Genomic DNA, 14,252 nt, shown 5'->3' with positions numbered 1-14,252 from the left:
AGCCCGGGATCGGGAGAGTGCCCCCGTGCTGCTGGCGGTGCTGGCCGCAGCTAGCTGGGGTTTGTCTTCGAGGCCAGCCGCTGCTGCAGTCCTTGTGTTCCCTCCCCCTCTCGCCTGGGTAAAAGGACGGGCACACCACACGCTGGGGAGTCCTTGTGGAGTCGTTACTACATTCAGAGGCCATGTGGCCCAGAATAAAAACTCTGGATTAAACTCTCCATCAGGACCAACTCCTTTCTTCATCATCGCCTTAAAAGGTTTCTCCAGCACAGGGAGGCCTGAGAAGTGACCCTCTTCTACCAACAAGCCCCAGCCTGTAAGCACTGGAGCTCTGACATGCCCGGACTTGTCCCCACGTGCCCAGCTGCGACCAACTGGTAGCCAAATAGTGTCTCTGGGGTGGAACACCACAGTTGCCGCTATTTGGTTCAGCAGCAGGGACCAGACAAGACAAAGCATTCAGTAATATTGGTAAAAACCAATAGCTTTTGATAACTCTAATGCACAGGTCAGGGCAATTATTTCTGCCTTCTGTGCAGAGGTACCTGCTGATAATGGTCCTAATTTGATTAGGTCCCTTGATGTAGTAACTGCATACCCAGCATGTCATTTTCCATTGATAACATAGCTGCTTCTATTGGTGAACCAGGTTTCCGCATCATCCAAAGGAGTGTTCTTCAGGTCTGAGCAGCTGGAATAAGTGGCTTCAATAGTTGTTGGAAATCAGGACATCTCTCTGGATGCCCTGGATGGCTCAAAATCCTGGCAGGGGCTCAGAGACCCTGGCAGGAAGCCAAAGACACTTGGGAATTCGATCTTAACCCATGGAGCAAATTACCAACTTGATATGAAGAATTACAAGACACAAAAGTTTAGATAGCATAACAGTAGTTGTCAGAGGGTGAAAGGTAGAATTTTGAAGAATTTTACTATGGGGGTCTAGGAGACAAGATGGAGGGATTTGGGTATTGTCCTGTCCTTCTTTCTTCTTCTTCCTAGCCTCCATCTTCTTGGTGATGGTGGCACTTTGGGATTGGTTTAGACTAGAAGGTCACAGTCTAACATAGGTGCTAGGTATTGGAACATAGCTGTAAATATCGAATACGTAGTTTGTAGTATAAACTATACCAGGGGTGGGCAGAGTGTGCCTCAGACTGACCTGCAGAACAGACCTTGGCAGGTCAGACAGAAAATATTTTAGATAAAATAATAAACAACCTTGAGAAGGACAGCTGAAGACTTCTGATTTCTTCTTCAACAGCTGGGTTGGGGAAAAAAGACTTTTAACACACCTTGGGATCATCTCAACCAGAGGAAATCCTGAGAAATAGTCTCCAGGCAGTCATGATGAATTGGCTCTCCTTGGTTCTCACTAAGAAAAGAGGCTGTGTTGACAATGTTAGTTACCACTATCTCTACATCATCCTGTTTTACCATGATAGCTTGATATTTCAGAAACTGTTGTGGGGAGAGACAGTGGCTGCCCTTTGTTTCCAGTACTGAGGATACTGGGTGTGACACTAGCACAGTCATTTTCTGGCCCAGGGTGAACTTACAGGTGAACTTCCTGAATATTGAGTACAGCTACGGCCACTGCTCTGAGGCAACCTGGCCATCCTTTGGCTGCTGCATCCAGCTGTTTAGAAAGATAAGCAACTCCCCTCATGTATGGGCCCACATCCTATGCCATTACTTCCAGGGCAATTCCCTGTTTCTCATGAGAGAAGAGAAAGAATGGTGTACTCACGTCTGGAAGTCCTAAAGCTGTAGCTGACATGAGACCCCTTTTCAGTTGACCAAAGGCCTATGTGGCTTCCTTTTTCCATTGAAGATCTCTCCTTCCATTTTCAATGAGTGAATACAGAGGTTTCATGAGTACTCCATAGTTGTAAATCCATAGTCTGCACCATCCTGTCATGTGCAGGAAGGGTCTTAGCTCATTTATTGTTTGAGGTTTCAGGGTTTGGTATATTGATTTCTATGCGTTCTTTCCCCAAGGTCTGTTGTCCAGCACTGACCTCATAACCTAGGTAGATCACCTTTTGTTTTACTACCTGAGCCTTTTTCTTTGATATTCTATATCCCTGAAGCCCCGAAAAGTTTAGAAGGCTTACGGTCCAGGCCACAGACCCTTCTCTAGAGGTAGCTATTAGGATGTCATCTCCATACTGCAATATTTGCCCTTCTCCTGATGGAACTTCCCAGGATTCCAAATCCTTCGCAAGTTGTTATCCTTGGGGTAGGACTGTCCATGTGAGCTAAGTTTTTTGTCCACTTTTGGAATTTTGCCACTCAAATGAAAAAATTTTCTGGTTGGCTTCATGGAGAGGGAGGCAAAAGAAGGCATCCTTCAAGTCTAAAGCAGTAAATCAAGTTAGCTCTGGTGTTAAACACGTTAACAAGGTGTACGGGTTAGCCACCACAGGGTAGAGATCCTCAGTTATCTTATTAACAGCCCATAAGTCCTGCACAACCCGGTATGATGCATCAGGTTTTCAGACAGGCAGGATAGGAGTGAAGTCAGATTGGCACTCCTTCAATAATGCCAGCTGTGAAAAAATTTCAATTATCGGGCTAATTCCTTCTCTATCTTCCTTCCTCAAAGGATACAATTTCATTCTAACCAGTTGCTTTCATTCCCTAAGCTAAATTTATATTGGTGATGCATTTTTCACCCTCCCTGGTACATTGGAGGCCCATACTCCCAGAAACACTTGATCCAGGATCTCCTCACTAATTTCATCTTTAGCTTTAATGGCTGTCAATATTAAACTCAGTGCTTCTACATATTTTTGCTCATTCAATTCCAGAGTAACCTCTCAATTTTTAAACAAAATAGTTGCCTTTAGCTTCTCCAAGAAATCTCTCCCTAGGAGCGAATCTGGGGAATTGGGCATATATAAGAGTTTATGGATGCCCCACTGTTTTCCATATTTGTATTTGAGTGGCTTGCAAAAATATGCTATTTCAGATTGGCCAGTTGCTCCCTTTACCCTAACATATTCATTCCCCACTGGCACCAAAGTTTTATTTAAAACTGCAAATGTTGCCCCTGTGTCCACTGTAAGTTCCACCTCTTTTCCCTCCTTCCCCAGTTTCATTTTTATAACCAGTGGATCTCCTGGGGTAAGGTCCCCTGGTTCGCTTCAGTCGCTTTTTGTATGAGCAACCACCACCTCCCTTCCCTGGTTCCCTTTCCCATTTCTTTTTTGTTCAGGGCACTGGTTTTTCCAGTGTCCAAATTTTCTGCAATTTGAACACTGATCTTTGCCCAGCTGGGGTGGCACTCCTTGCCTAGGTGGTCCTTGTCTCCGCCTTCCTTTACCTTCCTCTTTTACTACTGCCATTAACTTTCTCATCCCTTGCTTATATCCTTCTTCTCTGTTGCTGAAAACCCTCCATGCCTCATCTAGCAAGGCCTCCAAATTCCTTCCCTCTGGTTCCTGGAGCTTCTGAAGTTTCCTCCTGATATCTCCCATAGATCGCCCTAAAAATAAATTTATTAGCTGCTGTATCCCTATCTTGGTTTCAGGATCTAATGGTGTATGGCGATGCATTGCATCTCTGAGGCAATGTAAAAACTCAGAAGTTCTGGGTGAACGATTTTGCCTATAAAAATGTGAAGTTCTATTGATGCAGAGCAGGCCCCGATGAAGGAATAATGTGCTCTCACTCCATGATTTCAGAAGGCTGAAGAAATGCTTCATTAAGCTATTCTATATTACACTGATACTATAACTATAGTAAAGAGATACTCAAGAAAACCCTGTGACTGTCTAGAGACAGCCATGACACAGCTTTGACCCAACTGGCCAATCAATCCAAACAACCATCACCTTCAGTAAACAATCTCCATAACACATTCCACATGTGCCAAACAACAGGAGCAGCGAATAGAGATAAGAATTGTTTTCTCTTCTCTGAGTTTCTCACTGCCTTCCCCAGGAAAAATCCTGGGAGAGAGAATTATATCTCTCTCTGTTCAGAGAATGTGAATACCACAAAGTTCTAATAAAATTTGCTCTTCTGCCTTCTGAGCATGGAGTCAAATGTTGCTTTCTATCAGCCGTCCCTAACTCAATAGCGACAGAAACACCCTCAGCAAACCAGAGGTGCCACTTCGTAGAGGACCCCTGGAAATGTGTGAGCCAGGATAAAAACCCTTAAGCTGTCATACATCATAGCAAAAAAAAAAAAAGCCCAGAAAACAGTTTCTTCATAATTTTTAATAGATATTATTGATAAATTTATATTTTTATATGTTTATTTTGGTTATTAGCTATGATTTTCTCTAGGAAGGCAACCCAGCTCAGTAGCAGTGACACCTCTTGACACCTGGCGACACCTGAGGTGGGCCAGGACAGGCTCTTCTTTCCACAACCCTCCTCCCCCATCTCCAAGGTGCCATCTTTCTGCTGATATCACAATGCACCTCCCCAGTCTGCCAGTGACATCACAAGGTGGCAGCCCCCATGGTGACAACTGGGGGATGCTGGGCACTGCCGGCAGCCTCAGTCAGGGTTGGGGGGTTGTTCTGGTGGGTGTGGGAGTTTTAATGGGAGGGCCCTCAGGGACAGGCAGGGCAGGGGGCTGATCATTTGGGGAACAAGATGGAGGGGTGCTGCACCATCAGCATCAGCAAGAAGCAGAGTTACTTGTTCCCCACACTCCTGTGTCTCTCCACCAAAGGTAAGGGTTTTGAGAGCCCCCCAGGGGCCAGAAGGAGGGTTGGACAGAGCTGGGGCTGCTGTGAGGGTCCCATGGGCACAGCATGTCCCCCTACCAGAGCCAGCTTCTGAGCTGTGGGAGCTCTGACCTCTCAAGTTTCTGGCTCTTATTGGAGGTCTGACAGCTCCTACTGGGCTCTCAGGAGCCAGCTGGATTTTGGGTTGTGATCTCCTTTTGGGGGTTAGATGACCACAGCCCTGGTTCTGAGGCCTTTTCACACCCCCAGTTCTGCCCCAGCCCTGCTTGGGGAGTAGAGAGAACCCAACTCCCTTGGGGAGTAGAACCAGGGGCACAGTCCAGTCCAGACTCTTTGTCAGCCCCATCTGTCACTCCACAGAGCTCCTCAAAATGCCACAAGTGCAACCTGACGCCTCTTTCTGGTATTTTCCAGAGGTGGTGGCCATCTGGGATGTCGTGTCTGCCTACATCCTAGGACAGATGAAGCTGGACAAGGTTGGCTGCTGTCTTGGACTCCTGTGGTCCCTCTCCCCACGCATCATGGCAACACCCTGGGAGAACTCATCCTAGTGTACCCTGAACGGCCAGGGGTGGAGAGATCTAGCAGAGAGATACAGGATCCTGCTGGGTCTATGCAAGGATCATCCATGGGAATCTTTCCCTGAGTTGGAATGGCTTGGGTTCTTCTTTAGCTGAGGAATTTTTGTGAATATTTTGGAGAGGAAAAGTAAAAAAATGGAGAACATGGGTTTTCCCCACAGTTTTCACGCTTCCTTTTGTCAGAGACTGGATTAGAACAATGTCTCGAGACATCTTGCACTTGTAATGCCAGTGTCTGTGTCTGATGGGAGGGGCAGGCCAGGCTTTGCATAGTGAAGCAATGCTCTGTCCCGCCCCCAGCCCCTAGCTGGGCTGTCAATCATAGCCCATGGTGGAACCAGCAGTTCCGCCTGGGGCATGGGCCCACAAAGGCCCAAGGACTTAAAACAGGCAGACCACAAGGTAGCCAGCATGTGGACTGTGCCTTGTCTGGGACTCTGGGGGAACCCAGGAGCTGGTAGCTATAGGTGTGTTTTGCTGTACCTTTTCTGTCTCTGTCTCTCCTTCTAATCCTCTTTTCATGGAACCTTTTTGGGTAAATGCTAAGTAATGGGATGACTGATAAGTGGTTTTATGTTGAATTTGTTAGTGTATTTATTCCTTTGCCAAAATTTCCTTAGCTTTCTTTTGTGTGATTTTTCACCTCTTGAATATAGCTGGTGGGGGTTTCTCCTTTGCACCAGCTAGAGTAAAGGAACTTTGAGTTTAACCCCTGGATTTAAGGGTCTGGGATGTGACAGCTATCTCAACTGTTTTGATTTCTTCCTGGACAGGGTGTTCTTGTCCCAGGTCTTGGGACCTTTGCTGTGGTCCCAGAGCAAATCAACAGCACAGAAGAGGTGTATGTGGTTCGAAGACCCGTGTTCCAGCTGGACATGGACATGTCCTGTCTACAGGAGCTGGTGTTCCCAACTGTGATGATCCCTGGTGAGAAGGGATCTAGCTCCACATTTGGGGGCACTGTGTGCTCTGCTCTCTGGGGGAGGGGGGAATTGCCTCCAAAGTTGGAGGACTGCTTGAATTGCCCCCAGACTGACCTGTCTTTCTGACATTTTGCCATGAATCTCACATGAAAATTTGCTCAGCTGTGGTAGTGACAATGCTCTCCTCTTTGCAGGTGACATCGTGATCATGCCACTGGATTACTGGTGGCTGTCCCAGACCAATTCCCTCTCGCCTGACGTGGTGAGGGGCTGTGTGGAGGAGACCATTCTCTTGTACTCCTTCCAGCTGAGGGACAGGCAGCGCCCTGCATTCACCTTTGAGAATATTGGCATCCTGTCCTGCCAGGACAATGTCCTGTGCATGCAATTCCACTGCAGCTGCATTGCAGCACTGGAGAGTCAGGACACCTGGGTGGCTCTGCTGCTCACGGTGAGCTCGAATCTGGGGATACTGAAGTTCTGGAGAGTACGCAGAGAAGGGTAGAGAGGATGGGAAAGGATCTGAAGCACAAGTCTCATGAGGAGCAGCTGTGGTGGCTGAGCCTGAATAAAAGGAGGCTCAGGGAGGACCTTTTTGCTCTGCATCTGCATGAAAGGAGGGTGAAGCCAGGTGGGGTCAGCCTGTTCTCCCAGATAACAGAAGATGAATTCCACCAGGAGAGGTTTAGGTGGGATTTTAGGGAAAATTTCTTCATGTAAGAGGCTGTCCACCCCTGACATAGGCTGCCCAGGGCAATGGTGGACTCATCAACCATGGAGGGATTTAAGAGATATGTGGATGTAGCCATTGTTGGACTTGTTAGCCTCCAAGGGTTCTTCCAGTCTTATTGGTTCTTTGATTCCATGATGTTAACAAATGAGATTTGGGAAGAGGAGTTTGGAGAAGTGGCTCCTATAGGAGCAGGAGACCGGTCTGCTTTCTCCATGGAAATCTCCTGACAGCTCCCTGTCACTCTGCAGAGGCTAAGTATACCAGGTTCTGGTGTCAACAATGGAGTGACCACTGCTCAGGGGGTGCAGGCTGCACAGGCCCACATGTTCCCCAGGTGAGTGCATTTTCTTGATTTTCTGGTTCTTTCATTGCCTGCAGGGTGTGGGGTCTGCCATTTCTCAAGCATGTGGCATCATTTTCTTCTGGAGTTAGCCTCACGTATTCTTGTGGGTCCCTTCCGATTCAGGATATTGTCATTCTGTGATTCCAGGTTTCAGCTTACTGTGTCTGATGCTTTTTCCACCCAACATACAAAGGCTGCAGAGAAACACAGGGTCAGAACGGGTATGGAATGGGTTCCTGCTGCTCTGTCACACATGGGGTGATCACATCTGTGACCACACAACCTCATGGACTGTTCCCAAGAGCTTCCTTCTTTCTCAGGGGAGCAAGAGCATCCTGGAAAGTTTTCCCTCCTTGTGCTGCCATACCAGAGGCCAGGCACAAGGCAGCAAGAGCCAAGGTCAAAGCCACCTGCCAGGTGAAACTCTTGTGGGAATGGTTTGGAGGGATCCTTGCACCCTGGGTGAAATCCCCCTCAGACCCTTGGACTGTGTAGCAACTTAGGAAGGTCCACGGGAACAGCCCTAGCTCCCGCATTCTTCTGAACACCTGTGGAGTTTTGGCCCTGAGGGAAACAGGTTCCCTATCTGCCCCACGCTCATGCTGATGACTGCTGGTATTTCTGCAGTGTGCTTACCCCATGCCCAGCCAGCTCTCCGAGGATGAGAGAGGCAGGTGGGCAGGAGTTAGCTCCTTCAGCCAGGCCTGACATCACACTCCTGGCTTCTGAGAACTGCCAGAGAGCACTGCAGGTATGTGCCAGATAGGTCAGACCTGAAGGAAGCCCCTCAAAAGCTGAGCCTAATCATGCCTGACACCTCCAGGAGGTCTGGCAGCTGTATGCAGAATGGGAACATGGGAATTCCCACTGGAGAGAACAGAAGGCAGAATGGGCAACATGGGAAGCCTGGGCTGCTGGGAAGGACCAACAGATACCGCAGGTAGGGGCAGAGACCCTCTGTGTCAGGTCATCCTGGCTGGCCACAGAACCCCTCTGGGACAGGGGCACAGAGGGTGGAATTGGAGGTCAGGAGGGACCACAAAGGACTGATGAGGCAAGTGACAGGCCCCTTGGAAAGAGGCTGGATGTTTCTGGAGGGCTTAGGCTGTCCCAGGGGGCTTCTGGGCACTCCTGGGCTAGTTGGGGGTGGTGCATTGGGACTTGGGGGGGACTCTTAGGACCCCAGGTGATAGGAGTCCCTGGGGACCCAGATTAAGAGAGGGGACTCAGATGGGGTTAGAGTGTCCTGGGCCTTCAAGGGGACTCTTAGGACTCAAAGAGATGGACATCCCAGGGATGCAGTTGGGGGTCGCCCAGGTGCAGGGCAGGGAATTACCTATATGTCCCACAAGGGAGAACTCTGGGGGGCAAAAGCAGCCATCAGCCATGCTGGGGTGCCAAGTCTCCTGGCTCCCACATATCCAGGGGTCCTCTGGGAAGTGGCATCTGTGTTTGCTGAGAGTGTCCCCTCCTTGGCAGGTATTCAGCGTTGGAGATGCTTGGGCTCCACACCGTCCATCCCAGCCCCCACGAAAGGGGGTCACTGTGAGGTGGGGGACAGCTGGAACCCCCCTCCCCACAGAGAAAATCGCAGAGAGATTCCAGCCTGGGTCCAGGTGGGTGGATGTGGGACTGTGTGGGTGCAGGGTGGGGTGAGGGTAGAGGCAGCTGGCAGCTCTGGGATGATGATTCCCTGTTGTTGCAGACACCTTTCCCCACGAGCCATCCAGGTGCTACATGGGCTGGAGCCACATCAGACACGGAGGAACATCTTCATGTTTTTGGCTGAGAACAACCGGCGGCGGCAGGAGCAGCAAAGGCAGTTCTGCAGGTAACTCCACAGGACTGGAATTTCCTGTGTTCCTGCTGAGGCAGCTCTGGGGGACAGAAGTGGGATCTGGAGGCTGCCTGTGGGCTGGACTCCCCTAGCACCCACCTGGACACCCAGCATTGGCTTCCCATACAGGACAGAAAAGTCCTGGCTGAAGACAGAGGGACCTTGATGGCAGGCCGTCCCCTTCCCAGACTTGAGAGCATGTCCTTTCCTGGCAGAGTCCTACCCCACAATACCTTGTCCTGAGTGGGGACACCTATATGCGACACCCAAGGTCTCAGCCCAATCTGGCTTTGCCTCAGCTGCACCAGGGACCTTCTCATGGTCTGGGAAATCACCAGAGGCATCTGCATGGCCACCTTGATGTGATCTGATGGCCTGAGCCAATCCTGCAGAAATTCTCTGCCTTCTGCCCGCCTGCTTGATTGGACCTCTCCCTCTCTCCCTCTCACCTCAGCTCCAGGTGCTGGTCCAGCGCATGAAGGGCTGGGGCTGGAGCTGTGGCTGCAGCAGAGGCTGCTGGTGATGGGGCTGGGAGGCTGCTCACCTGCTGAGGTCCACCTGTGGATACAAAATAAATACCTCTGTTCCCACCTGACTGAGTGGTCTCGGCCTGGTGATGAAGCTGTGTAATGGCTGAGAGTGTGCTGGGACCATGGGGATAAGGACAGGGGAGGGGGGCCTCATGGGGGGACATGGGCTCTTCAGGAGGGTGAGAAACTGGGTTTGCCTCTTTGCCTCCTGCTCAGGGTGGGACTGAGCAGCAGAATAGCCCAAGGTGGGTGCCATGCTTGCAGGTACCTGCTCTTCAGGAGGAACAGGTAGGTGAGGCTCCTTCAAAAGTCCTGGTCCTCATGGGGCACCTGTGCCAGCCCTCAAGCCCCCCCACCCTCCCTTGGTACCTGACAGGAGGAGAATCCAGATATCTGGGAGATCTCCAGAGTGCATTTCCTGGCACAGATGATATGAAACCAAGAGGGAGACATGCTTGGGGAGCAATGATCACCCATGGGACCATTGATGCCTGCTGGGATGTCACTCTCCAGCAAATTGCCACCATCCAAGTGGAGAGACTGGGGAAGACTGGAAGGAGGAGCACTGGAAAGCAGTGAGGCAAATGTGGGAGCACTGGAGAGGGCACTAGGAGCAGTGCAGGAGACAGGGAGCAATGGGAGGGGCACTGGGAGCCCTGAGGAGAACCCTGAGAACACTGGGGAGACTGTGGAGCACTGCAGAAAGCTGTCAGTGGCCTTTACCTTCCCTGGGCCCAACATCTGCCCCACCAACCCTGGGCCTGGGTATTTTCCTCCCCCAGGAAGGGAAGGCACTGTCCTTCTTCTTCATGAGCCCTCCTCCCAAATTTTGATTCCACCTCCAAAATTTGAACACATCCAGGGATTGCTCCCACACAAAGGTGTGGTATTATATTTCTTTTTCTTGGGCCAGGTCTCATAAGCTCTCAAAAGAAATATAATACACCCAAGGATAGCTCAGCTATTATTTTGGGGGCATAAAATAAGCAGGATGACTTCTGCTGCAGTGTTAGAAACAAAAAGGTTTAATAAAAGGCAAAATAACAAACAGAAAAACTTGAGCCAGGTGCAGAGGTCTGCTCCTGGTAAAAACACCTCACAAAAGCTCTTACCTTTTTTGTTCTCTTCTTTTTCTACCTGATGGTTCAGGTGGAACTTTTTGGCTTCTATCCAATTAGCTGTCCTCAAGGTTTTGGTGAAGTCTCTGAGGTCCTATGAGGTGGCTTTTCATCTAATTGTTGAGAGAAACTTCTGGGCTTCTTTCCTTTTTGGGGGGACAAAAGATAGTTTTACCACTCTCTCATTAAGGGGCACACTCCTACAGTGTGGGACCAGAAAGGTCCTGGCCTTTACCTTCCCTGGGCAGAAAAGGCACCAGCACATCTCTGTGCTCTCCAGTCTGATGTGTCAGTGCCTTTGTGCATCCCTAGAACTAAAATCACAGCAAAAAACCTCAAGGGTTTTGTTGCAATTGATTCAGACAAGACACCTGTTTCTTTGTGTGGAATAGCCCAATTTTTATTGCACACAGCTCATTTTTATATGGTATCAGAAGGCATCATGTTTGAATTTAGTTAGCCAGCAATCCAATGAAATTCAGTTCATTGGTTGGTAATGGCTAGTGTACATGTCCATCAAACTTTTTTCTTTCTAGATGTGTTTACATCCTTTCTTCACAGATTCTCATGGGATAGACTTATTTTTTAGGTGCAAACTGTTTTCTTGCAAGAATAGATTGTTATGTGAACTGATTCTCATTCTTATAATTTTTCTTAAAGAAACTTAATAGGCTAGCTTAGACTAGCAAGGACTGAACTATTTTTTACAAGGTCTTTCTTTTATACAGTTTTACCTGTATGTAACAAGGTTTACCAAATAAGGAATGATTTTTTTTTTCCTCCATAGAATTCCAGCTTTTAATAGAATCTCACACCAGTTTCTGATTGGTTTTGTATGGTGCCACCTGATGTGTCTTTTCAGGGCTGGTTTGGTTCACGTTTTTTCCCCCTCCTCATCATTCACCGGTGACTAACCATGTCACTTAGCACAGTGGCAGGGCACTACAGAAACAAGGTGCGAAGCAATGCTGAGGATCCAGGATGCCCATGTCCTCCATTTTAGCATCTTTCTGGCAACAGCGGGAAATCCAAATGACAGCATCCTTTCAAATGCACTTCATCAGTCACAGGAAGCTAGGGATGACCTTGAAACTTTGAGCATGACACATTTATGCATGCAAGTTGCTCCTGGGGAGGTTCCAATTGGATGAAGAGGAAAATTTTCCACAATGAGAACACAATCAGACACTGGAATAATCACCCCAGGGAAGTAGTGGATCATGGCCGCATTTCTCTTCACAGAGAAAAGCAAGGCACAACTTCCCAAGGATATTTTCTGGGAATTGTAACGAGGAACCTCAGAGAAAGAAAAAACAATTCTTATCTTTATTGCTGCTCCTCATGTTCTGCTCTTGTGGAATGTATTCTGGAGACTGTTTACCCAAAGTGATGGTGTTTTGTTTCCTTGGCCTATCAGGGCCAAGCATGTGTGCAGACTGTCAGTCAGCAGACAGTCACAAGATTCAGTTCAGTGGAGTTGAGTGCTTGTACAGATTCAGTTTAGATGTAGTGTAATATAGTATAGAATAATATAGTATAATAATTAATTACCCTTCTGATATCAATGGAGTTGGATGCATAATTTTCTCCCTTCATCGGGGTTGTCCTGTGTATCCTATAGTGGATTCCTTAACATTGGACGCTTTTGAGATTCAGCTGGACTGGGTGCTGGGCCAGTCTTGTCTAGATTGTGCTTTTGCCAGGAAGGGTTGGTGCTGGATCCTTGAGGTCCCTTCCAAACTGGGATTCCATGAGTTTATGAACTCAAACAACATGCTCCCTATGCTCTGCTGAACCTTTTCTGATCATAACACCCAAAGGCAGCTTCTAGAGAAAAATTGAGACCTATCTTCCTAGAATCACTGCTGTTTTTCCATCCCTCAGAGCTGACTGAACAAGGACTCATATGACCAGCTCTGCTCCTAGGAGAGCAAGTGGCACCAGCCAGTGTCAGCATGTATATCAAATGCTGCAAGACAAGGTTTATGAAGTAGGTGTCCAAGTTGTGGACTCCCCCCACCCCAACACTGTCTGGTTGCTGCCAGGCCACACAAATCTTCTGCAGAGGAAACAGGACCCTTTGTGGTCAAGTTACTCCCTCACTAAGGCCTGCAAAGACACCAGATGCTGATGGACAAGAAAAGATTCTTATGGCTGAAGAAAGCCTTTTCACAAAGTACTCTTCTGCACCCAGAAGACCCAGCTCTCACCTATAATCCAAGCAAACAGTAGAGGCGGCCATTCTCCTTCACCCCTCCACACACAACTCTGGAAAAGGGCTGTTTCCTTTTGCTCACGGGCAAGAAGCTGCTTTTCTCTAACTTTGGCCAACTTTCTTTCCACCCAGAGCCTTGCATCTGATCACTAGTCTGATTAGTCACCATGCATTTCTACAGAGAGTCATCTGGTGAGGAGTATTTGGAGGAAAGACAGAAAAAAGTAAGTGACTAGCACACAAGGTAACCCCACTCATTGTGCCCTCCTCCAATGTGTCTTGTCTTTTGGGGAATTTGGTACTGCCTTGGGGTGATTTTATGATGATGCTTTATTCCCTAAGCGTCTGCTTTATGCCCAGAAAATGTGTGCTGCAGCTTTAATGTGGATCCGGGTGTGGGGCAGAGAGCTTTGGGTTCCTGCACGGGCTCTGTTCAAGCTCTCCTCTGGGTCCTCCGGACAGGGTGGGCCGGGAGACTACATTGTTCCTTTTGTTGGATTGTTATCTGTCTCCCCCGCCCCACCCCCCCTCCGCCTCCGCGTGGAGCAAAAAGTTTTTTCCCTTCTCATTGCCTAGCTTAGAGGCTGTATCGGGAATTCTCTCGGCGATTGGCTGCTTTTTTTTTTTTTTTTTAATTTTTTTTTTTCTTTTTTTTTTTTCTTCGGCTGTCCGGGGAGCCGGCGGGACCGTCCCGAACCCGAGACCCCAACGTCGCCTGCTGCAAGGAGAAGACCCACGCCAGAAATTCAAGAGGTTCCCAGCTGCTGTGAACTCTTTTCTCCTCCCGTCCCCATAGACACAGAAGGGCGGTCGCCATCTTTGCCTCTGCCATGCGGTGAGATGGGAGTGTGCTGTAAAGTTCAAAATATTTCCTTTTCCTTTTCCTTTTCCTTTTTTCCCCCCACTGTGCTTTGTGGGCACCTTTTTTAAAAAAAAATTTCTTTTGTTAATAAAACATTTATTTTTTTTCACTTTCAACCCCAGGCATCCCTTTCTGTCATTGGCAGAAGAAAGGGGAGTTTGAAGCCTCTCTCTTTAGAGAAAAACAGTAATTTTAGAGCATTTTTCTCCCAGAATTTGTCTCCGAACTGAGACCGGTACTCACAGAAGCTGCTCTGTGTGATGGCAATTGCTTGCATCTTTAATGGAGGTGTGTTTGGGTTTAGTATTTTGCCCTTCTATTTCTTTCTGTCATGGAATTTTGTCCCATGTGTCTCTTAATAAAATATGACTGGTACTTAAGAGAGACAAAAGAAGTTGCCAAGCT

General features: G+C 48.4%; 1 protein-coding gene across 4 annotated transcripts; it reads left to right on the top strand.

The window, feature by feature from the left end:
- The first annotated feature begins 4,476 nt into the window (after window positions 1–4,476).
- LOC135282748 (coiled-coil domain-containing protein 81-like) lies at window positions 4,477–13,593 on the top strand. 4 transcript variants are annotated; one of them, XM_064392781.1, is made up of 12 exons: window positions 4,477–4,689; window positions 5,120–5,181; window positions 6,060–6,213; window positions 6,404–6,660; window positions 7,191–7,276; window positions 7,433–7,506; window positions 7,606–7,702; window positions 7,913–8,036; window positions 8,109–8,225; window positions 8,765–8,901; window positions 8,991–9,116; window positions 13,118–13,586. In XM_064392781.1, the coding sequence occupies exons 1-12, from the start codon at window positions 4,611–4,613 to the stop codon at window positions 13,179–13,181; spliced, it is 1,377 nt and encodes a 458-aa protein (XP_064248851.1). In that variant the 5' UTR covers window positions 4,477–4,610; the 3' UTR covers window positions 13,182–13,586. The 4 variants fall into 4 exon arrangements, with proteins under 4 accessions (XP_064248851.1, XP_064248852.1, XP_064248853.1 ...); XM_064392782.1 differs by lacking the exon at window positions 13,118–13,586 and adding an exon at window positions 9,252–9,303; XM_064392783.1 differs by lacking the exon at window positions 13,118–13,586 and adding an exon at window positions 9,577–9,616 and having other exon boundaries at window positions 4,478–4,689.
- Window positions 13,594–14,252: the final 659 nt, after the last annotated feature.

Source organism: Passer domesticus, chromosome 17 (genome assembly GCF_036417665.1).
Source record: "Passer domesticus isolate bPasDom1 chromosome 17, bPasDom1.hap1, whole genome shotgun sequence".
NCBI lineage: Eukaryota > Metazoa > Chordata > Aves > Passeriformes > Passeridae > Passer > Passer domesticus.
The sequence above is the reverse complement of the archived record's forward strand: the minus strand, read 5'-3'. Positions and strand labels throughout refer to the sequence as shown.

What these genes read in the sequence shown, in the direction of transcription:
- LOC135282748 (XM_064392781.1), top strand. Translation starts at nt 4,611, where the DNA reads ATGGAGGGGTGCTGCACCATCAGCATCAGCAAGAAGCAGAGTTACTTG. An exon ending in CAGGCCCACATGTTCCCCAG is followed by an intron (nt 7,277 to 7,432) that starts GTGAGTGCATTT and finishes CTGTGATTCCAG; the next exon opens with GTTTCAGCTTACTGTGTCTG. An exon ending in CAGCAAAGGCAGTTCTGCAG is followed by an intron (nt 9,117 to 13,117) that starts GTAACTCCACAG and finishes CTTTCCACCCAG; the next exon opens with AGCCTTGCATCTGATCACTA.